General features: G+C 40.8%; 3 protein-coding genes across 4 annotated transcripts; all 3 read left to right on the top strand.

Annotated features, from left to right (window-relative positions):
• The first annotated feature begins 91 nt into the window (after positions 1-91).
• atxn7l3b (ataxin 7 like 3b) lies at positions 92-6183 on the top strand. The gene is made up of 8 exons (XM_085761124.1): positions 92-362; positions 957-1004; positions 1163-1288; positions 1473-1605; positions 1874-2045; positions 2306-2429; positions 2638-2683; positions 5226-6183. Exons 3-8 carry the CDS (start codon positions 1238-1240, stop codon positions 5303-5305), a joined length of 606 nt encoding a protein of 201 aa, XP_085617250.1. The 5' UTR covers positions 92-362; positions 957-1004; positions 1163-1237; the 3' UTR covers positions 5306-6183.
• Positions 6184-7569: 1386 nt separating this feature from the next.
• Positions 7570-18035, top strand: smarcd2 (SWI/SNF related BAF chromatin remodeling complex subunit D2). Its single transcript, XM_085760832.1, has 13 exons — positions 7570-8445; positions 9739-9941; positions 11606-11648; positions 11754-11876; positions 12449-12568; positions 13298-13393; positions 14338-14439; positions 14539-14700; positions 14938-15035; positions 15276-15411; positions 15548-15670; positions 15835-15936; positions 16719-18035. The coding sequence occupies exons 1-13, from the start codon at positions 8293-8295 to the stop codon at positions 16770-16772; spliced, it is 1515 nt and encodes a 504-aa protein (XP_085616958.1). The 5' UTR covers positions 7570-8292; the 3' UTR covers positions 16773-18035.
• A 745-nt stretch (positions 18036-18780) lies between these two features.
• Positions 18781-22904, top strand: psmc5 (proteasome 26S subunit, ATPase 5). 2 transcript variants are annotated; one of them, XM_085760639.1, is made up of 12 exons: positions 18781-18946; positions 19653-19724; positions 19813-19882; positions 19999-20096; positions 20201-20257; positions 20463-20693; positions 21309-21435; positions 21545-21735; positions 22143-22241; positions 22332-22442; positions 22531-22617; positions 22733-22904. In XM_085760639.1, the coding sequence occupies exons 1-12, from the start codon at positions 18920-18922 to the stop codon at positions 22784-22786; spliced, it is 1224 nt and encodes a 407-aa protein (XP_085616765.1). In that variant the 5' UTR covers positions 18781-18919; the 3' UTR covers positions 22787-22904. The 2 variants fall into 2 exon arrangements, with proteins under 2 accessions (XP_085616765.1, XP_085616766.1); XM_085760640.1 differs by having other exon boundaries at positions 18781-18807.
• Positions 22905-22907: the final 3 nt, after the last annotated feature.

A 22907-nucleotide genomic window follows, 5' to 3' on the forward strand; every position in this document is an offset into this window, starting at 1 on the left:
TAAAGGCTTTTAAAAAAATCTTGATTTGAATTCTATAAGTGGGTTGCGACTTAATGACCATGGGAAAATGTGGGTCCCAGAGTGAGACTAGTTGAGAACCCCTGATATAAAGATGTCAAATATCTGGGATGGTGACAATGAATGAAGCCTAAACACAGTGTGCAGGGCCGGTGTCGTGCAGTCAGTCACATGCTGGCCTGCCTGCCTGCCTGGATGATAAACGCAGGGAGTCTGGAGCTGAGCGTGGAGCCCTGGCCAGTGCAGCAGCAGCAGAGGAAGCTCTGAGTGGAAAAGTCGTCGTATAGCGATCGATTGCTACTGTCTGATCTCTCTGACGTAAAGATGGATGCCAGCCGAAATAGGTAAATAAACACAATTAGTGATTTGCGCGGCCGTGATTGAGCTGTTCCCCGATAGTTAGGCTCGATATTTGGACCCAAGTGTCGTTTTCTTCCTCTTCATTCACGGTTTGTTGGGGGAGTTGAGAGGCGGACAGCCGCAGTGCAGCAGCGGCGGCGGCAGCAGTAGCAGTGCCGGGTTCGTGGACGAGCCTCACTGTAGTCAAAATGTATTTCTTCAACAGCAAAAACAATTGAGTCGCCTACAAATACGCTACATTGTTTTACATGTCCTCTGCCCGGTGTGATAGGCTACATTTGGCACGTTTGTCTCGCAGCGGTAGCCGCTGTTGACCTGCAGGTTTTGTGAGCAGGATACCGCCTTCTCCCTTGAACCTCTTGGCATTTTCAATTCCTCCAGCCTATTCATAGCCACGCTCTTTGTTTTCTTCACCAAGCTTTAGCCCTAAGCTGCCCTTCGTTAGACACCCAAATGCTCGGGGAAACCAACCTGTGTTTAAAACGTCTGTGTTACCGTCTGACTGTCGTTGTGTTTCAGTGCCACAACACCAACGCTATAAGTTATTGTGTGTTTTTTTTGTGTGTGTTAATTCGTAGGTTATAAACGTGGGAAGCAACTCCCCTGGCAGTGTTCAACGTGCAGTTGTAAGTAGCTGCATCACATCCAAAGACGTCAAATGTTGACCACACACTGATTTTTTTCATCTTTTTTTACACAATCAAAATAGGGTTTACTTGACACCGTGTGGACTAACTGTAGGCTACCGTGTGTGTGTGTGTGTGTGTTTTCCCTCCTGCTGCAGCCCCTTGTTTTGGCCAATGCTTGCTGCGCTACAGCATGACCACAGCAGTGTCGGCTCATCTGGTAATTCTGGCAAATGAAAATGGAGGAGGTTTCAATGTCCAGCCTGGACAACAGCAAGCTGGAGGTAGGCTACAGTAGAGGGAAGTCACAGACTCAAGTGGCAGCTTTGGTGATACACATTCAACTTACAGATGCACTGCAGAGCAGAGCAGAGCTGCTGGACACAAACCAGCAGTATATAGCTACACATATCCTTGTGTGTGTCTCTTGGTCTGACTTGTATCTGTTTCCTGATCCTGCCCTGCTAGGGCTTAGCTCAGGACATCCTGTCTGACCTGGTGGAGGATGCATGCCTGGGTCTTTGCTTCGAGGTCCACCGGGCCGTCAAGCAGGGCTATTTTTTCCTGGATGACACGGACCAAGAAAGCATGAGGGACTTTGGTGAGAACAAAGTCATTGTCATTCCGACAGGAGAGGAAAAAGCATATTGTTTACTCCAGGACACCAGTCAGTTGTGTGAATTCCATACTGTGGCAGTAGATAGTAACACAAATGGCTAAAGACATAGAAACAGCATGACATCTTTCTTTAAACTGTAGGTAGCCACATGTTCTTTTGAGATCCATTGCCATATTTTGCTATTGTATTATGTAGACAAACATTTATTGAATGCTGTAAAAAATAAATAAATCTTGTTTTCAATTTGTAGAAATTGTGGACCAGCCTGGATTGGACGTGTTTGGCCAGGTGTACAACCAGTGGAAAAACAAAGAATGTGTGTGTCCCAACTGTAGCCGGAGCATCGCTGCCTCGCGCTTTGCACCACACCTGGAGAAATGTCTTGGGATGGGACGCAACAGCAGCCGCATAGCCAACCGCAGGTATGGGACTAAAACAGATTCACCTCTTCACTAAACTTGATTATGATTGCACTGCACACTGTGCGACTCCTTTGTCCAGTACGTCGTTGTCCACCCACCAGGTTAAAATGTATGAAAGACATCAACAAAAATTTTAATTACAGATGAAGCATCAAGTAGTTTCAGTACATTTTGTATGTGTTTTATAATCAAAGTGTTATTTGCAGAGAGTACTGCTGAGTCACTGTGTGCGTCATGCCGCCGTCTTCTCTGTTTTACAGGATAGTCACTGGTAACAACACAAACAACAAATCAGAGAGTGACCAAGAGGATAATGATGACGTCAATGATAATGACTGGTCTTATGGGGCAGAAAAGAAAGGTAAAGCACCAGATCTCTTTTCGGTGATACATTAAATGACTTGAATGACGCTTTGACTCATAGTATTACATCTAAAACTGAATATCTTTCTTTTACAGCCAAAAAAAGGAAATCGGATAAGGTACTATTAATTTTCAATGTTACACATTAAAAAAACACATTAAACTCTTGTTTTCTTCAAAATATTTCTTGTTCTTTGTCAACTCAAAGTATTTTTTCTTTTCACCCCAGAATCCAAACTCACCCAGAAGATCCAAATCATTCAAGCATAAGAGCAGTAAGTAAGGAAATAATTCAACTTCTTTGTGATGGCAAGGCCACAGTTTGTTTGCTCAGATAATCCAGCACTAACCACAACAACTGCAAATACTCATCATACCAGCAACAGGAGGCAAGGACTCAACATGCAGCTGATGCTACAGTGTTTGAACAACACAGGATAATATTTGTGTGGTTATTTACCAAGAGCGTCTCTGGGAATTTTTGGAAACAGGTTACATGATCTGCAAGTTAAAACTATTTTCAGGCTGCGTTTGACCCTTTCGCATGTTGGTGGTAGCAGATTACAGGGAATGGCTTGGAAGCATTTTGTTACGGTTGTTTTTTGTTTGTTTGTTGGTTTTAATCTGAATTTGAATAGCCAGAAAAAATCTTACACAAAGTCTTAGTCTTGGTTTTATCAATGACCAGCATGAAATGTAAGAAATTTTTACATTGCAGGATATGTCATTTTTAGCTCAGAGGTTTTATAACATTTAAAGCAGATATCAGTGGAATGTTTTTGTTAATATAAGTCCTAAATAGTCCTATTTTCCGTCAGCAATCACTTACATGAAGTATTTCAGCCTAAACACGAGTCTCTCCGTCACTCTGCTCTGCTGTAACCCGAGGAGAAAATTTTCCTTGTGGGATACAAGTGTTATCCAATGAGGGGAGAGAACGGCATGAAGGGCTGTGTGTGCAGCCAAGGGATGCGCGTGAATGTGGTGACGTAGCACGAGGACCAATTGATGCCTGACAAGGGCGGGGGCTGCTAACTCATGGTGCGTTCAAGGAAACTCGTACTTTGTGTTTTTCCTTCCTGTGAAGTCATACCAGTTCGATCTGGTACGAGTTCACGGGTCGGAAGTTACGAGTGGCCGTTATAGGGAACTTTCACAGACAACAGGACGGTAAAAACACGAGCTACGGGTTACCTGGAACGCTACCAAGTCGTAGTTGTGACTTGAAGCTGTAACTTACGGTTTCAAAAGCCTGCCTTGAACACAGCATTAGCCGAAACGGCCGTGCCACTGATATCTGCTTTAAGGAGATTATTGTCACTTAAAGGGACAACGAGGAGTTTTGGAAAAGCAAAGCGTTTTCACACTACATTTATGAGCCTCCGCGCACCGTGAAATTCTTTGACCAGCACAAGACAGACTCATGTTTTCATTCATCAAGAATTAAAGTCAGAGGTTCGAAGACGATCATATACAGACGTAGTCCCGACCATAAACTGCGATTCGGCGGCGTTATACTCACCGCAAAACCGAAAGTAAGGAAACGCTGGTCAGCTCGCCCAGCATTTCCACCACAACTAATAATAACAAAATAACGATAGAGACAAAACGATATATTTATCGAAAATGGGCCCATTAACAAGTGTGGGTAACGTAGATTCATCCACATTAATATAAGACTTTTTTATTGTCGCAGAATTTTTAGTTCTGCCGATGGAGAAACTCCTCGTTGTCCCTTTAAAAATCACCGGACTGAGGATCACTCTAAGACTTCTAGTCTCATGGTTGTGTCTTAAAGCTAAAAACTGACGTTTTCCTTTACAACTGCTAACAAACATTTGTTTTATTCTAAAAACTAAACTAAATTTTATTCTAAAAAATACTGACAACATTTCTCCCCCCAAAATGAAAATATTGTTTTAGAGCTTTTATTTGCAGAAAATGACAACCGGTCAATATAATTTTTTAAAAATGCAGTGGTTTCAGACCTCGAATAATGCAAAGAAAACAAGTTCTTAAATCACAACAGTGGTTTTTATACTGTTCCCCGTAAATATGATTTGGTTCAGATGATCACTCAATCAGTAAACTGAGCTGTTGGAATTCAATAGACACTGGAATGAAATGGCTGCCATACATGTAGAGATGCTGATTCATTCAGAAGAAATTGGAGTGGTCTCTTAATTTTCTCCAGAGCTGTTTGTTATAAGTTCTCATTATTTCATTATCTCTATGGGAGGAGGGATGGGACGGTTTCTTTGTAGGTTTGTCAATGTGAACATGCAGCACAAATTTGTCTCAGTGTAACATTAGACTTAACTTAAATTCCTGCCTATGGGGGCGGTGCGTGGCGCAGTGGTTAAAGCGGCCACCCCATGTAGAGGCTACAGTCCTCAACGCAGGCGTCCCCGGTTCGAATCCCGCGTCGGGCAGACATGTGCATGTCATTCCCCCTCTCTCTGCCTCCCCCTTTCCTGTCTATCTCTATCTGTCTATCTCACTATGTGCTATCCAATAAAAAAAAATTTAAAAAAAGGCAAAAAAGCCCCCCCCCACTACGCAGTAATCACCACAGTAATGACAGTGGACAAAAATGTCAACAAATACTAACAAATAAGGATAAAAACATCTTTGACGTCAGACATGAATTCACACTGTGACTTTGAAAAGGTGACACCAGTTAAAATTGACAGTCATAAAACATGTTTCCTAAAACTTAGCACTTTTTTTTCAAGCTGTTTTTGACCATTTTACAACCACCCACACATCATTTTAAGTTTTGAATAGAGTAATAACTGATGCTGTTTATTTCCACAGGCATGATGGGTCCTAGACGTCGCATGGACAACCAGGAGAGCCCACGCATGCTGATGAAAGATGAGGCATTCCCTCAATAACACACTCAGACAAAAACACTCTCATCGTGTGTGTGTGTGTGTGTGTGTGTGTACACGAGCGCGCGCACACACAGGAAGACCAACAACACTTCACCTTTGGTATGATGTAATATCAATGTATGTTGATATTATAGTAGGTGACAATTATGGTGTTTGCTGCACTGCAGAAGCAGTCCAGACCTCCCACTGTATACTTGACAGATTTCTTTCCCCCCACAAAATCATTGTACCAATCCTTTTTTTTTTTTTTTTTGTTCAGTTAATTTTGTTTGTTGCTGGAGTCCAAAATAATGAATATCACCATATACAATTTCACTGCACAGAGATAGATTCTGGTGTAATTCATTCAGTGGCCAAGCAGGGGCAGCTGTGTGCACATACAATACTGTATGTTGTTTCTTAAAATACAGAAATGATTAGGCATTAGGTGTACTTATACTTACTCACCTGTTAAAAATCTCACCATTTTCTTGAACAATAATGTTAAAGACAATCTTTACTAATGGTTTGTCTTTTTTTTCACATTCACTGTCAGGCTCATAGTTCTCCAGTTGAACACATTGAACATGTGAGAGACGCAACTCTCAGTTTGTCATTCACCTGTGAAAACTTGTTTTAAAAACGTTCAGTAAATGAACCCCTAATTGTACAAGCAGGTATTTACTGCAGAAAGCAGGTTTCTTTTTGTTTCATTTTTGGTGGATAGATCGGCTTGTTTTCTAGCATTCAAATACGTCTTTGTATCATGTGTTTACATTGTAAAGGGTTACATATTCTTTGTGTGATGTGATAGTGTAAATATTCCAATAGTTGAATTGCTGCTATCATGGCTCAGTTTGTTTCATCTGTCTAGCATAATAAATGATTTGTTACCTGTCCTTTGGTCTTGTATTAACTTGAACTCTTGAACGGGCTTTGCATAGGGTTTTGATGGATGTGAACCAACAAGAACAACCTCAGTAACCCCAGTTTAAGCACTTATGAAACACAGCAACCAACAGGGGATGCTGTTGATCAAACGATGATCCGAGTAGAATTAAACATCTGTTAGACAGTAAACACTGCTTATTAAAAGCTTTAAGCAACAAAATGTGGGAGATATTATCCGTGAGTAACTGACAGGTGGTAAATACAACACAGATCACACGGTTTGACCTTTGCCTTCGAAGTGAAGTTGAATTCCCTGGAACTGAAAACTGCCAGAGGGATTCAGTTATGCTGCCTTCAAGTGCTCTCCATAAAGTCTTATTACTGAGGTTTCATACAGTATGTGTCTAGGTGAAGAAACAAATATAGAAAAGGAGCCTTTGTGTTGGTGTTTTTGTGTATGCAGGATGCTACAGCAGTGTTGGACCACATGCACTGCAAATAGGCATAACGAAAAATGATACATTTAATAGGAATCATATGATACTGACAGTATTAACTGAGGAATGTGAGATATGTACAACAACGATCTTTCTGTTAAGACACAGGGGTCTATCCTCACCATGTCTTCACTAGGACTTGTATCATTGCCTTCATCTTGTAAATGTCCAAATGCAGTGTAATGAAGTCACTGGTTGGTGCTTTTCCTAACCTTAACGTGAACCCAATCTTAGCTCCAACCACTCGGAGCAACACTACAGAAAACATCAGTCAAAGAGGAAAACAGCACCGGCTACTCTCTTCCAACATTGCTCAAGTTTTGGCATAATGGGCAAACTGGAAACTGAAGTTGACCGTAAAGCTGTACAAGGTAAAGGGTCATCCCTGGTGGCTGCAAACCCTGTGCACACCCCTGCTGTGAAACAAGGCTAGATGACCAAAGTAAGCAACTGTCACATGGGCCAAAAGTCTCAGATTTACAGCATTACAAATTTCACCACAAATGTACAATAACAATTAAAGCAATTCCTGCAAAATGATTGAATTTTATTTTTATTGTCTTTTGGACTGATCCCCAGTACGTTACGTTTTTTTTTTTTTTTAATTTACTGAGCATATTCCTAAGTGTTTAATTGAATAACTACAGACTAACAAGCCAAACAGCATTATTTCTCCATGTGGGTCCCTGTTGGTTTCTAGCAACATGGGGGGGTGATAGAGTTCATGCTCAATGCAAAGTGTATGATAGATGGATTCTGGTTGATGAAGTAAACAGTGTAACAGCATTATTTTTTCCAACAGGTTAAAGCCCAGCCCATTATCAAGTGAGTCAGTTCTCAGTTGTCACACACTGGCCATTTTGGTAATGAGAGTGATAAGTGCACATTGATCTATGTACAGTTTGATTGCACCACTGGAATGATAAAAAGGGGAAATGACAAACCCTACATGCACCAGTTTCTGCAATGTTACCTCATATAAATTCACAGTAACGGTGTGGTTGTGTTTTGATAAAATAACGACACACAACTGAAAATATAAAACTGGACAAACCTCTTTTTTATTTGTTCGTTCACGCCCTGAGGAGAAATCTTTGATTACGCGGGAGTTAAGGAGCAATCAAAATTTCCGACGTCACTGAAGGCAGCATTCAGCATTGAGTGTGTGTGTGTCAGTGTGTGTGTAGGCAGTTAGAAGGAGAAACTACTTGGTTTCTTTAGTCGCCCAGTTTAGTGGTTTGTCAGGCGTTATCATGTTTTTCATTCGCCTCACTGATACTTAGCGGTGTTCAGAGCTGAGGACGAGCGGGCGGAAGATGACAACAAGCAGCAGACAAAACTTCACTCAGTGTCCAGAGACCAAGCAGCAGTTGTAGGTAGAAGCAAATCCCGGAACTTGAAACGGTAGGAGACGAGCTAACATTAGCTAGCTTTTTGTTGACAGTGCGCCTGCTGTCAAACCAGAACAGGACCTCCTCCTCCTCTAAACTTACTCTGGTAGTTAGATACCCGGCTACTTTAAGACTTTTTCATTTAGCTGCCCGCTATACACTCGTATTTGGGACCGAAATCCGCGAGAAGTTTGCGTCACTTTTTTTAAACCACTTGTAGATCCAGAAGATGGCATCAAGAGGAGGCTTCACGGGCTCCCCGATGAATCCGAACCTGAATCCGATGAATGTGGGGCATTCGGCGGGCATGAGGATGCAGGGCATGCCGCAACCTCCGGCGGGATACCCCCGCAGCATGAACAGCGCTCCCCAGTACCTCCAGGTTGGTTTTCTCAGTTTATTTCTATCTGTTAAGCTTTGTTTAAAAAGAAAATGCTGTTGAGCCAAAGGCTATTTGAGGGTGTGTTTTTCTTTTTCTTTTTATTGCTGGTGCTTCTTAAAGTTTGTATTTAATTGACTGTAAATTCAGAGTGTTCAGGTTTGAAACAAACTTATAAATAAAATGAAACCTCTGGAAAATATAGGTATGAAGACCAACCGACAATCAGTTTTTGAAATATCAAGCTGTGGTGGCAACTACTTCCGCATTTGAAAATGATGTGTTATTACTTACTGCTTACAATATTGAATATTATACATCGATTATAACATCCTTATAGTAATTGGTCTTTGTGTGACTGATTAAAAATGATTATTATAGAACAATGTTGTGTGCATGTGTGAAAGCGAGAAAAAAAAAATCACGTGGCAGCCCCTAGCCTCCTGTCAGTTAGCTTGAAAACAAAAGTAAGTTTATCATCACCACCATCTGTCAGAGCTGAGCCTGCATACATTATCCCAGTTTTGCCACCATCTGTAGCTTCATGTGGCGTTCACTTGACACGCATTATCATAGCTTCTTGTCAGAGCCATATGGGTACAGATATGTGTTTTCCAGTTGAAAGACAGATCACACAAAGAGTGCTGCAGGGTTAAGATGGCATTTCATTTCAATTAACTGTTGATTAATTAATACAATTTGGTGTATTAGATTTTACAACAATTAATCCTGATTATTAAATAACCTTGGTGGAATTTACTAGGGTTAAAATCGCTGTTGTCTACATTGTCAGGTCTGTAAACACAGTACAGTACATTTACATCACATTTTTTTGGTTATTTACGCCACAATTTCATGGTTCCTGCTTACTGCTCTTTTATAGCTGCAGATTACTACTGTATTTGAACACACAGTACGCTCCCATCAGCTCCACCTTGTTAAACATACAAAGTGAAATTTGGCATTGTAAGCGCATAATTACTGAAGGTAGTCTGAATTTCTGCATCCAAATAGTTTCAAGGACTCAGCAGAGCTCAGGAAATGTTCATTTTTATCCTCCATCTAATCATCCTTTTATACTAATTATGACATTAAAACCCATATCAGAATCTCATCACACTGGGAACATATACTGCATGATGAAGAAAGCAGACTTCATAACCTTTGTTTTTTTAAGTAAAAAATATAAAGACTTGAAAGAAAGAACAAGGATCTGTTGTTTAGTATCAATGCGTTTTCAGTATTTGAAACTTCCTGAACCTGAAATGATAGCTTCAACTTCCTCCTTTTCTCCAGCGCCCAGGGATGCCACCCAGTAGGGTTGGGGGCCCCATGGGGTCAATGGGGGGTCAGCTGCCTGGTCCCTCTTATGGTGGTGGGAACATGTCTATGCGCCCAGGCATGGGGCCCCCAAGCATGGACGCCTCACGGAAACGGTTCCTGCAGCAGCATCAACAGCAGCAGCAGCAAGAGGCGCTGGGAGGAGGCCTCAGACGAGGGTAAACTGTGGAGAAGTGAGAGTGTTTGTGTAAGAGAAGGAGAAGAGAGGGAGAGGAACAATGCCAAGGTTGATTGACCAAGACGGCTTGGAGCCAAATCTGAAAAAAAATCTGGCAGATTTGACTTCACTCTCATTCAAATAGCACTGCAACTATGGTTATTTTGATTATTGATAAATGTGTTACTTATTACTTTCAGCATTTATTCACTTCACTCCCAGAGCTCAAGGTGACATTTCAAATAGCTTGTTCTGCCTTTTAACACATCTAATGACAGAAAAGCTGCAAGTTTTAATTTAACAATCTTCAGCACGAAAACCTCTCTAATGTTCAATTAATTAATGATTTAAATCAAGAGTCAAGCCATATCAAAAAATTAGGATTGAACAGCTAAACAGCGGTTTAAGATTTTGTCAACAATTCATCAACAATGACGACAACAAATAAGCAAAAAATTTCACTTTCAAATATGGCAAATTCAAACTGGTTTTTCAAGTAATGTTATTTTGTGGTTTTGTCATGTTTCAGGATCATGAAACAAAAAAACTTTCAACACAGTTTATAGCAAGCAGGATCATTCTGTGGACCTCACTGCTGATAACATCCGTAGGCAGGATAAAAACTACTGCTGGAAGAGTTGAGAATCTCAATTTTATATTTTTTTTTAGGTTGTCCATGGTGAAAATGTTAAATAGACATAAAGATGACCCGGAGGAAAACAGAACGTCTAGGGCTGTCCATGAATTGTGAATGCATCCTTTTATACATCAAACCACAGTAATAACATTGTCACACAGCCATAGAAATGTAGTTGCTAATTTTGCCTGTTGGGCCTCATTAACATTACAACAACATGGCTCTTGATCTATTAATGTTTTTTTTCCCTCTCTGCATTCCATCTGTGAAGTTGCAGTACTGTTAAAGCACAGCTCAGTTCACTTAGACACGCAGATAGGAGTATCTCATGACTGGCCTTTGCTTTCAGAGCAACAGACACAAGTGTGTATTTTTGACTTCAAACTGCTGGGTGACGCCACAGTCATAAACGAAGCAGGCCGTGATGTGAGGCCTTATTTACACTTCCATCCACAATGAACCTCTTGTCTTTTTAAAGGTTTAACCCATAACAAAATTCTCGGTACAGTGGGATTAGTGATCTACGAGGCTAGAAGCAACATCCTAAATTCTCATTAAAGAGCTTCAGAATTAGATTTGGTCATAATGAGGGGGAACTGTATAATTCAATTAAAGAAACAAAACAGCTTTTATGAAGTCAACAGCAATGATAAGTGGGAGCCTGAGGTGCTCAGTCGTGGGAGTTAATGAAGAGATAGCAGAGGCAAAGATTTTGTTATCGCGCTATGAAGTTTTCACAAATACTTTGTAATCAAATGAAGTGAATGAGATCTTTCTGTTAGTCTTGTATTGTGTGTGCCAGTGCTCGATCAGTTCCCTGTAAATTGTTTAATGAAGGGCAAATGCTAAATGATGAGACAACATTGGCAAGATAAGTACAGTAAGTCCTCATCTGATTAAGTGATATTTTTAGCAACTGGATCCTCCTCCTATATTTAGAGAAAGCATACACTAAAGGTGGTTAATTTACTTTTTTCTTTTTTTTTGATGTAAATCATCGTTTATATCATGTTTTCTGTGTAATTCAGGGCAAAAAGACGCAAGATGGCCGACAAGGTTCTCCCACAGAGGGTGAGAGCATTTTCATCCACTGAATCATGTGTTAGATGGAACTAATTATCCTTTAGTTTCTGTACTCCATTAACACTCAAGTTGTTTTAACTGTTGGCTCTTTAGATCAGAGACCTGGTCCCAGAGTCCCAGGCCTACATGGACCTCTTGGCCTTTGAGAGGAAACTGGATCAGACCATTGCCCGGAAGCGCATGGAGATCCAGGAAGCCATCAAGAAGCCCATTATGGTATCTCTTCATAATAGCACATCAACAGATTTAAAGGAAATTTAATAAAAGAAAATAGAAATTGGGCTTTGTGATTTCAGCCCTGGTTCATTTGGTCGGTCTGGTTGATGCCACAATGCAGCCAAACAAACAGTATTTTAATGAAGATGTCAGTTGTAGATGATGTGGTGTCTTCTTCAAGAAAAGCAAATGTATGTTGATGCTTTTAGTGTGAAGCAGCAGCAGTAGGAGGTTTACATTAGCAGTGATTTAATTAAAGCGCTGGCACTGCGTTAGGAGAGTGAAACGGAGGATAGGAAATTATAACAGTAATACTGGATCACATGGATGCTCTATTTGCTGTGAATCCAAATGAATCCACTCTGCCACTATTTTCTCTCATGAAAATCTTTAGGATTTGTGACCGACATGTTCTGTGGAAAAGCCTCCTCCACCAATGACAAAGTGCAGGCTTTAAAAAAAAAGGAAAAAGAGGAGGAATCTGATTAAAATATCCCATGGTTCATTTTTTAAATTGAGCAAGAGTTTTTACAGGAATCCCTGATGCATCTGCTTGTTCATCTCTGTGACAGCAAAAACGCAAACTCAGGATCTACATTTCCAACACATACACACCCAGCAAGCCTGAGGGCGAGGAGGCAGAGAAGGTGTCCTCCTGGGAGCTGAGAGTGGAGGGCAAACTTCTGGAGGAAGTACGTGAATAACACAAGCCGTTTGCATTCAAAAGCTCGAGTCTCTCTCGGTTTCACAATTGTCTCAACTGTGGTCTGACTCCAAATATTTCAGTCTCTGTTATTGTGTTTCTGAAAACTTCACAGTCACTCAGCTCTGGTTGGCCTGTGTCCTTGGCTCAGACCACGCAACCAGATGTGTGTTTACAGCTCTCCCCACTCCACCCCGCAACTCCTAACATACACACATGCACTCATGCACACAAGCTCATGTCGTCTTTTGAAACATGGAATTGAAACCACTGGCTTTTACATACCAGCAGCTGAAATGTCCCCCCCCCCCCCTTCCTTCTCCTTCCATCAGTTCCAGCTCAACTCATGGTGTTATCTGGGACCACATGAAGGGGGATTTTTTCTTGTCTCTTAATATTTCTCCCTTGGCTCATTGGGTTAGGCATGCGTGGGAGTTTTTGCATGGAGTAACAGAAAAAGAAAGGGGATGTGAGGGAAGGAGTGAAAGGGGTCATGTTGTGCAAACGCTTTGACAGCGCTGGGGAGAGGGTGGGGGTGTAACAGCTTTTTCTACTTGTCTACAGTTTTGTTCTTCATCCACCCCCCAATGTGGTCAGAGCTAAACAATGCAGCTGCACAGCCTGACACAGCACAATAAGAAGACATTGATAGCAATCTTTTTTTTTTTTTTTTTTGGTTCTGCATTTTCACACTCTTTCATGCTCTTTTTATTCCCAGCCTGGAAAGCAAAAGAGGAAGTTCTCATCTTTCTTCAAGAGCCTAGTGATTGAGCTCGATAAGGAGCTCTACGGACCTGACAACCACTTAGTAGAGGTATGACATAATGACACAAGCATTTGATGCAACACACATTTTAACATTTAAAGCACTTGGGCACTGAAATGGTGTGAGATTTGTGTTCACCAGCTGCAGTCCATTTTCAGCTCTGGTCAAAAGTTTAGCTGGAATGAGTCAAACTTTGGAGCCTGCCCTTTCTGAGTCTGTTTGACAGTTTATTACAGAGGTTTTAATTCACATTAAATGGGGCTGAATTTGGATGACATCCCGCAATGTTTAGCCCAGCAACCTTGAATGACTTGTGCATAAACTCATTCACAGACAAGGTGGAACCTGGTCTTTATGCAAATTGTTTTTGTTTTATAACTGCAGTAATTAGAGATCAGACTCAGACTTCTTTTAACATGGTCAAAAGGCTAATTCATATAACTCAATCTCGTACAGAAACAACAGTGGTACAGCAGGCATTTATATTAGAGATAGACACCCAGTGTCTGCAGCATTTAATGAGACAGACATGTAAGTCTGGGCATAAACAGGGGGCTGTGACCAAACTTTGTATCACTGTATTGCAGTTTGGATTCTGTTTAAAGCAGAAGTAAGCGGAATGTTTGTGTTAATATAAGTCTTAAATAGTTCTTTCTTCAGCAATCACTTATATAGAGTGTTTGGTCTGGAACACGGGTCTGTCAGTCACTCTGCTCTGCTGTAAGCCGAGGAGAAAACTTTCCTTGTATCCTACAACCTTTATCCAATGAGGAGAGAGAACGGCATAAAGGGGCGGTCCTCTCTGTGTGTGCAGCCAAGGGATGCACGTGAATGTGGTGACGTAGGGACGAGGACCAATAGATCCATGACGAGGGCGGGGACTGCTAACTCCATCGGCTGACAGGAAGTTAGCCAAAACAACCGGATCGCTTACTTCTGCTTTAAGCTTCAAGAGGATAACATTTAAAACTAGACTTATCTTTGTCTTGCAGTGGCACAGAATGCCCACCACTCAGGAGACAGATGGTTTCCAGGTTAAAAGACCTGGCGATGTGAATGTTAAATGCACCCTACTGCTCATGCTGGACCACCAGGTTTGTGTGCGTACACCCACACACTTGATTTGGTGAAACTGTTTTCCATGAAATTCATCTTTACCCCCCAAAAAACGTCTTTTTTAATTTATTTTCCAGCCCCCTCAGTACAAACTGGACCCACGGCTCGCTCGCCTTCTGGGTGTGCACACGCAGACACGGGCGAGCATCATGCAAGCTCTCTGGCTCTACATCAAGAACAACAAGCTGCAGGACGGTCATGAGAAGGAGTACATCAACTGCAACCGCTATTTCAGACAAGTAATGCAAGCAACAGAATGCTATCTTTGAATCCCCCAGTTACTTCGATACTTTGAGATACCTTCAACATCACTGCGTCAAACATCTGTTAGAGCAAATGAGCAGATGCTGAGCAATATATGTTATTAAATACTAATTACTAAGGAGTAAATGTATGTGTACTATTTTCTAATTTGTCCCTTAACTGTGCTTTAGTTTCAGCGTTTCTGACGTTTCCTCTGACCAAATGCTTTTCAGATCTTTGGCTGTCCTCGCATGAGGTTCTCTGAGATTCCCATGAAGCTGGCGGGCCTGCTGCAACACCCTGACCCCATCATTATCAATCACGTCATTAGGTAAGGGAGTGTGAATCATTATCCCTCACACATGCACAACTTGTGTTAAGTGCGTTCTCCCCAAATTGCTGGTGTTGGCAGCCGCAGCACATTTATACGAGGTGTTTCATTCTAGAAAAGAGTTTAGCTTTGTGATTTGGGGTGTGTGGGGGGCGGGGGGTGCTGAAATGTGCAGTCTGCTTGTCTTATTAGAATCCAAATTGAATTCTGTCTTGCTGTCTTTGTGTCGTCCCTGTCCAGCGTGGACCCCACAGATCAAAAGAAGACAGCTTGTTATGACATTGATGTAGAAGTGGACGACCCACTGAAAGGACAAATGAACAGTTTTTTGTCCTCTACAACCAACCAGCAGGAAATTGCTGCCCTGGAGATGAAGGTAAGTAAGGCCAGGTCTGCCAGTCATTCAATTAAATGGGCACCTCACAAGTGTTTTTAAGGGAATCGTAAAAAAGAAAAAAAAGAAAAATGTTTGTTAAAAGACTGTTTTCTGTTAATGCACTCGTGTGCTACAGATCCACGAGACGATTGAGTACATCAACCAGCTGAAGACAGAGAGAGACTTTATGCTGAGCTTCAGCAACAATCCACAGGAGTTCATCCAGGACTGGCTCAAGTCTCAGAGCAGAGATCTGAAGGTAAACATCAGCTACCAACACCACATCACCTGTTTTTAAACCAGTTTGAATTCAGCCTTTTACACCACCAACTCTTTGTTGGAAATAAAACTACCTTTATAGATATTCATTTTTTATATCACAATATTATGGATCATATTTGATAATATCTTCTGTTTCATCAGTTGATGACAGATGTGACAGGAAACCCAGAGGAGGAAAGGAGGACCGAGTTCTACCAGGCGCCCTGGGTACCAGAGGCAGTGGGCAGATATGTTTACTCCAAGGTAAGAAATTACAACACCTAATGCACCATTAAAGGGACAACGAGGAGTTTTGGAAAGCAAAGTGTTTCCTACTACATTTACCATGAGCCTCCTCACGCACGGTGAAATTCTTGGACCGGCACAAGACAGACGTCTTGCCAAGAATGTTTTCATTCATCAAGAATTAAAGTCAGAGGTTGGAAGACGATCAGATACCGTCGTAGTTCCGATGATTCGGCGGCGTTATTATCATGGCCCACCGGGCAGCGTCCGCGAAAACCGAAAGTAAGGAAACGCTGGTCAGCTCACCCAGCATTTCCACCATTAATTAAAATAACAAAATAACGATGGAGACAAAACGATATATTTATCGAAAATGGACCCATTAACAAGTGTTTGTTTGTTTGTTTATTATACGGATCCCCATTAGCTGCGGCAAAGCCACAGCTATTCTTCCTGGGGTCCAACATCAAATATGCATTCAATAATACAAAAACAGAGACATTATATATAAAAACAAAAATTAAAAACAAAGAAAATACAAAAAACAAGTGAGCAATATGCCTCACCTAACAAAACAAAATCAGAGTGAGCGTTTCCACTTTGTTACTGTGTGGGTAGCGTAGATTCATCAACATTAATGTGAGACTTTTTTATAACCAAATACAAACTCCTCGTTTTCCCTTTAAACAATTATATACTTGATAAACATTATTGATACATGTTTACTTACAAAGGGGTCAGTAGATCATTAGTTTTAATGACTTTAGTTTTGAACTGACACTATCCCCTCTTTGTTTCAGGTGCAGCAGAGAAGACAAGAGTTAGAGCAGGTGTTGGGTATCCGACTCACCTAATGACACATTCCAGAGGAGTCACAGCCAACTTCGGTTTACACTTCACGTGTTAATGTCCTCTCAATTAACATTGTAATTAGCTTGAAAAGACAAAAGCTAATGTTGCAGCTTAAATGTTCACAAAGCCATCCTCACTGATTCGGTATATGATACCAGCTTCTAAGTGGGATGCATCTCTTTGTTGTTCCCATACGTAATAGTTTGTAAATCAACAGAGGTTGTGGGACCAAAGAGGTTTATTTACATTACATGTCCTTAATGATCTGTTTGCCTTGCATTATCTGTCATTTGAGCCTGTTCAAATAATCTTTGCATTTTTCCTTGTTTTGCAGTATGTTTTGTTTATGGTACAATATGCTTACAACAACATGAGTATTGGTGCTGTTGAAGTGTTTTTCAGCATCACTTAATGTGATACTCTGAAAGGGTCTCTTTTATCTTTACATTTAAAGCCATAACCTTTTGTTTGAAACAGTACCTGATGTCTGGTAACATCTCATAAAACAAGAACTGGGAGCTTTTCCTTTCAAAATGAAAAAATGAAAGTAATTTACAAAACTTTTATTTTATCCTCAAAAAACAAAACAAAAAGGACTTCTTATGACTTAAGAAGATAAGAAGCTTTTGGTGCCAATAAAAACTATACAGGTTTTGGTGCTTTTTTTTTTGCTTATATTGGTGGATGTACCATTTGAATTGAAGGTTTTTTTTTGTTAAGAAAGATACCAGGATTTCCAGGAAGCTCTACTCTGGGGCGGGGGTATTCGCTCTGTCCAACTGTAATTCAGCAGTTCTTTTTTTAATACTTCTTGAATGTTTACATGCTATTTTCATTTGCTATTGTGGTTTTTCATTGTTGTAAATGCCAGGTAGGGAAACTGCAGCAGGCTTTTTGGGTTGGAGGGGTTCTTCCTGTTAGAGGCACACCTCACAAGAGAGTTAACTGGTGTTTATAAAATAGGAATGCAATTGTAGTGTGTCAATTAAAAAATGCACCGAATTGTTGAAATGCTGTTTTGTAAAGGTTTTGTATGAGAGGATCTCCAGAATTTCTTGAAACATTCCATGTTAACATAATGTTGTGCCAAAATTTGTTGTGTGAAGACGGCACATTTGAGAAATGTTGTGTGTACAAATGTTTTATTTGTACAGCTTCTTTGTAAAATGTTTGCATGTTGTGTATCAATCAAAGCCTTTATCTTTTATACATTTTGAGTTGTTTTTTTTTTTTTTTGTTTTTTTTACAATAAATATACTTACAAATTATTGGCTTATTGTCCCTTTAGTCTGTATCCTTTCACACAAAGTGGTACTTCATCTAAAAAAAAATCAATTACATGTTTTCCTGTTTCCAGAACATTACATCTTTTTTAATCTCCTTCTAACGTGTTATACTTTATTTTGGCACTAAAGGTGTAGGTCTTTAATCATTTGTACAAAGGGCTGAGGTTGTAACTTGTGCCTTCAGTGTACATGTTGGTGCTGGCCAAAGAGCTCAGGTGCTTCTGAGAGCAGCAGTTTCAACAGGTAAGACTGGTTTATCCATCACAAAGAGCTGAGACATGTTTACCACGCCTCAAATAACGGCAAGCACTCAGCACTTCACAGACCCTCATGTCGTTGTGTGAACACAACGTAAAGATAATACTGGATAATATTGATGAATGGTGCAGTCCATATGAGTAAACTAAGTTTAAAGACTTGACTTTATTGATCCCCGGAGGAATAGTAAGAGAAAATCAACAAACAAAACAAATGTGATATACCGTAGGCTACATAGGAAAAACAACAACATATCCTATTAGGACCAACTGAAATAAAAGCATATTATGTTAGCTGAGGAAGAACACAATTGTTATTTCGAGAGCCAACGTACGGTACTCCGTCTCGCAACTGGGACAACAACAACAAAAAAAGTATTTGGACTGTAGGCGGCGATGTGCGCTTTTATTTTGTAAAAAGCTCTCCGCCGGAAACGCCTGTTCTCTGAAGCGGATGCAGAAATTTCAAGATGGAGGTGGACGGGATCGATCATGTAGGTGGTTTTTCTCTGTGCTGTTGCGTGTGATTTATTTGGGATATTATCAAGGAAACTGTACAATTGGGCTTTGAGTCGAATCGTTTCTTTGAAGCAGCCTTGAGATTGAATGGTCGAGTCGCTGCGCTGTGAAATGGTAAAATGTCTGTTGATTTAAAAGAGTGAATGAGGAATATGAATGCAGCCGGTTTGCTGTCTCATTGTAGCTAACCCGGCTACACAGCTAGCATCGGCTCACTGTCAACTTTATGCATCGTTAGCATTGAGTTAGCTTCTCTGGATTCTACACATTGTTTCTCCTGTTTTTTTTTAATAATAATAAACAGGAGCTGTTAAATACAACTCTTAATAATCAACAAACGGAATCTTATATGTGTCAGTGAGTGAGCTAATGCTAGCTTACGTTAGCCGATGTCGATTGTTAACTGTATCTATGAATTGCTTTGACCGTGTCCACTGATGTTAGTTACTTTTGTGTGGTTTCCGTCATCTGTTAACGAAATGTGAATGTTATAAGTAATGAATTTTGCTCGATTTGTAAATTAAACAGTAGCAATTGAGCTAATTGTTTACGTTTTCATTTCTTAAAATAAACGTGATATTCTCTGCATTCAGTTTTCACGTTTGTCATTTGATGTTTTATTTTCCATATGAAATAAATGTGTTTAAAGTGTAATTTTAACACTGAGAGTTAATGATGGCATCGTTTTACAGTTGTATGAACCAAATATTTCATAAAAAACAACATTTAGTCTGTTAATCACAGATGAATGGAGGCAGGCCTTCCCTGTGGTAGAGCTCTTGTTTTGCAGTGTTGAAAATTTGATCTTATCTTTTGACAGATGGAGATGGGGGAGAGTAAAGGTGGCACGGGTCTCCGGCAGTACTACTTGTCTAAGATAGAGGAGTTACAGGTAAGAAAATGATACATCTGTTGAAATATGATCCAGATTGCACTCCTGTCTGGTGACTGTTAATCTCAAACTTCTGTTTTCTCAACAGCTGACAGTGAATGAGAAGAGTCAGAATCTTAGACGTCTGCAGGCACAGAGGAATGAGCTCAATGCCAAAGGTAAACCATGGTTCATTTTTGTGACATCTATGTATCTCTGAATGTAATTTAATTCTGTCAAATGCAGCTGTACTGAACTTGTTCTTATTCAATTAAATGTTTTCCTCTTTTCGTAGTGCGTCTTCTTCGCGAGGAGCTGCAGTTGCTGCAGGAGCAGGGATCCTACGTAGGTGAAGTGGTTAGGGTCATGGACAAAAAGAAAGTGCTGGTCAAGGTATGCTGAGGATATGTTTTTTTTTTTTATAGTGTACATGTTGCACACTGTAATCTGAGCAACAGTCGACATTTAAAACTAAAATGTCTCGTCGTCATTTTCAGGTGCACCCAGAAGGAAAATTTGTTGTGGATGTGGACAAGAATATTGACATCAATGATGTAAGTACTATATTTATTGTCATCTTAACAATGATTATAAATCCTAGAAGAATTTGAAAAATAGAACATCAAAAAAGAAACACTGTATAAAACAGACCTTTTAAACTGTAACAACCATAGACTGAATGTTACTTTTTACAGCCGGTTGCTTAGAGAGAAATGAAACCTAAAACATTCTCTCATCCTTTTTTTGCTTCTGCACCAGGTGACTCCAAACTGTCGTGTGGCGCTGCGTAACGACAGCTACACCCTGCACAAGATCCTGCCCAACAAGGTGGACCCCCTGGTGTCTCTCATGATGGTGGAGAAGGTGCCGGACTCCACCTATGAAATGATCGGTGGCCTGGATAAGCAGATCAAGGAAATTAAGGAAGTCATTGAGCTGCCTGTGAAACACCCAGAGCTGTTTGAGGCTTTAGGCATCGCACAGCCCAAGGTGGGTGAATTTTGAATTGTATAATAGAAGGAAGAATTATTTAGAGGAGCTGGATATCATTCAAACCAAATGATACTCTTGTTTTATATAAATACATTAAAGGGACAACGAGGAGTTTTGGTAAAGTGAAGCGTTTTCACACTACAGTTATGAGCCTCTGTGCGCACCGAAATTCTTTGACCGGCGCAAGACAGACTCATGTTTTCATTCATCAAGAATTAAAGTCAGAGGTTCAAAGACGATCACATACCGTCGTAGTTCCGACCATAAACGGCGATTCGGCGGCGTTATTCTCATGACTCGCCGGGCAGCGTCCGCGAAACCGAAAGTAAGGAAACGCTGGTCGGTTTGACCAGCATTTCCGCCACCACTAATAATAACAAAATAACGATACAGACAAAACTATATATTTATTGAAAATGGGCCCATTAACAAGTGTGGGTAACGTAGATTCATCCACATTAATATGAGACTTTTTTATTGTCGCGGAATTTTTCGTTCTGCCGATGGAGAAACTCCTCGTATAATGCATCTGAAAAACATCTGAAACTGCTTGAATAGCGACTGGATTGATTTATCAGTCAGTATACAGATGAATGTGATTTGTGTTTGCAGGGTGTGCTGTTGTACGGCCCCCCTGGTACAGGGAAGACCCTGCTGGCCCGAGCTGTGGCCCACCACACCGACTGTACCTTCATCAGGGTTTCTGGCTCCGAGCTGGTCCAGAAGTTCATTGGAGAGGGTGAGCTTCTGCTGAACACTTAAATACATTTCACTATCGTCCTCATGAGATTTAATCAAAACTAAGCATCTGGTTGCATAACTCCGATTGCTCCCATATTTTGCCGCAGGTGCTCGTATGGTGCGTGAGCTGTTCGTCATGGCCAGAGAGCACGCTCCCTCCATTATCTTCATGGATGAGATCGACTCCATTGGCTCATCTCGCCTGGAGGGAGGCTCAGGTGGAGACAGCGAGGTGCAGAGGACAATGTTGGAGCTGCTCAATCAGCTGGACGGCTTCGAGGCAACTAAGAACATCAAGGTATCACACACACTGACATAATTCTACCTTCTTTGGTTGTTGGTTTGTTCAGTATCAAGGTCTTTTTGCATATTAACTGATACAAAGTCACTATTTAGTTTTTTTTAATGTATAGACATTTAATATTTTATGATAAATGATCAGTCATTGTGCTGCTAGTGCTTACTCATGCTTCATAGGAGCCTAAGTGCATACATACACTTGTCTGCTTACAACTGCAATTATATTGTAAAACCTTTATTGAATGTTGATGTATTACTTGTAAATGAAGTGGGAGGAGCTGCAGTTGTGTCACTCTTTCCTTTGGCCACTGATGTGCTAAGCATTATTATTAAACTTAAACGATTCAAGTGCTCTTACAACTGATATGCTTTAATGTGACTAAAATGCACCTTCTGTCCCTTCAGGTCATCATGGCCACGAACCGTATCGACATCCTCGACTCGGCACTGCTCAGACCAGGCAGGATTGACAGGAAGATCGAGTTCCCGCCTCCAAATGAAGAGGTAAATACTTGACACAGTATATTCACATATACTTAGGCGTGCTGTGGTAGATGTGGTGTTAGAGTTATGTTTTTATTTGTGCACCTTAAGGCCCGTTTGGACATCCTGAAAATCCACTCCAGGAAGATGAACCTGACCCGTGGCATTAACCTGAGAAAGATCGCAGAGCTGATGCCCGGTGCCTCTGGTGCTGAGGTTAAGGTGAGAACTGGCAGACTGAACAGCAGCAGTCTGGTGTTAAATGTAGTAGAGCACAATTTAATTTCTTTATCGCGTGTGTGTATTTTAGGGTGTTTGCACAGAGGCAGGCATGTATGCTTTGAGAGAGAGGAGAGTTCACGTCACCCAGGAGGACTTTGAGATGGCCGTGGCAAAGGTTAGTAGAATAATCTCCTCTCGTCTCCTGAATAAAAATAATCCCTCATTTAATATTCATAATGTTTCCACCTGTACCTACCTTCCTATTGAGACTTTTCTCTGCTCTTTTCCAGGTGATGCAGAAAGACAGCGAGAAGAACATGTCCATCAAGAAGCTGTGGAAGTAAAAGGCCTCGTGTATTCTTGCACACGATTTAAACACATGTATATTTTTCCTCTTTTGTTTATGGGTTGGTTTGTAATTGTTACATACGTCATTCTAAAGTAAATGGTTTCCCCAAATAACAC

This window comes from Trachurus japonicus, chromosome 19 (assembly GCF_045865225.1).
Source record: "Trachurus japonicus isolate A0001 chromosome 19, Traja_1.0".
NCBI lineage: Eukaryota > Metazoa > Chordata > Actinopteri > Carangiformes > Carangidae > Trachurus > Trachurus japonicus.

Bases quoted from the DNA above. Each gene is read 5' to 3' on its own strand.
- atxn7l3b (XM_085761124.1), top strand. From the start codon at position 1,238: ATGAAAATGGAGGAGGTTTCAATGTCCAGCCTGGACAACAGCAAGCTG. The intron at 1,289-1,472 runs GTAGGCTACAGT...CTGCCCTGCTAG, and splicing joins TGGACAACAGCAAGCTGGAG to GGCTTAGCTCAGGACATCCT. The intron at 1,606-1,873 runs GTGAGAACAAAG...TTCAATTTGTAG, and splicing joins AGAAAGCATGAGGGACTTTG to AAATTGTGGACCAGCCTGGA.
- smarcd2 (XM_085760832.1), top strand. From the start codon at position 8,293: ATGGCATCAAGAGGAGGCTTCACGGGCTCCCCGATGAATCCGAACCTG. The intron at 15,412-15,547 runs GTAAGTAAGGCC...CGTGTGCTACAG, and splicing joins TTGCTGCCCTGGAGATGAAG to ATCCACGAGACGATTGAGTA. The intron at 15,937-16,718 runs GTAAGAAATTAC...TCTTTGTTTCAG, and splicing joins GCAGATATGTTTACTCCAAG to GTGCAGCAGAGAAGACAAGA.
- psmc5 (XM_085760639.1), top strand. From the start codon at position 18,920: ATGGTCGAGTCGCTGCGCTGTGAAATG. The intron at 21,436-21,544 runs GTGAGCTTCTGC...ATTTTGCCGCAG, and splicing joins CCAGAAGTTCATTGGAGAGG to GTGCTCGTATGGTGCGTGAG. The intron at 22,242-22,331 runs GTAAATACTTGA...GTGCACCTTAAG, and splicing joins TCCCGCCTCCAAATGAAGAG to GCCCGTTTGGACATCCTGAA.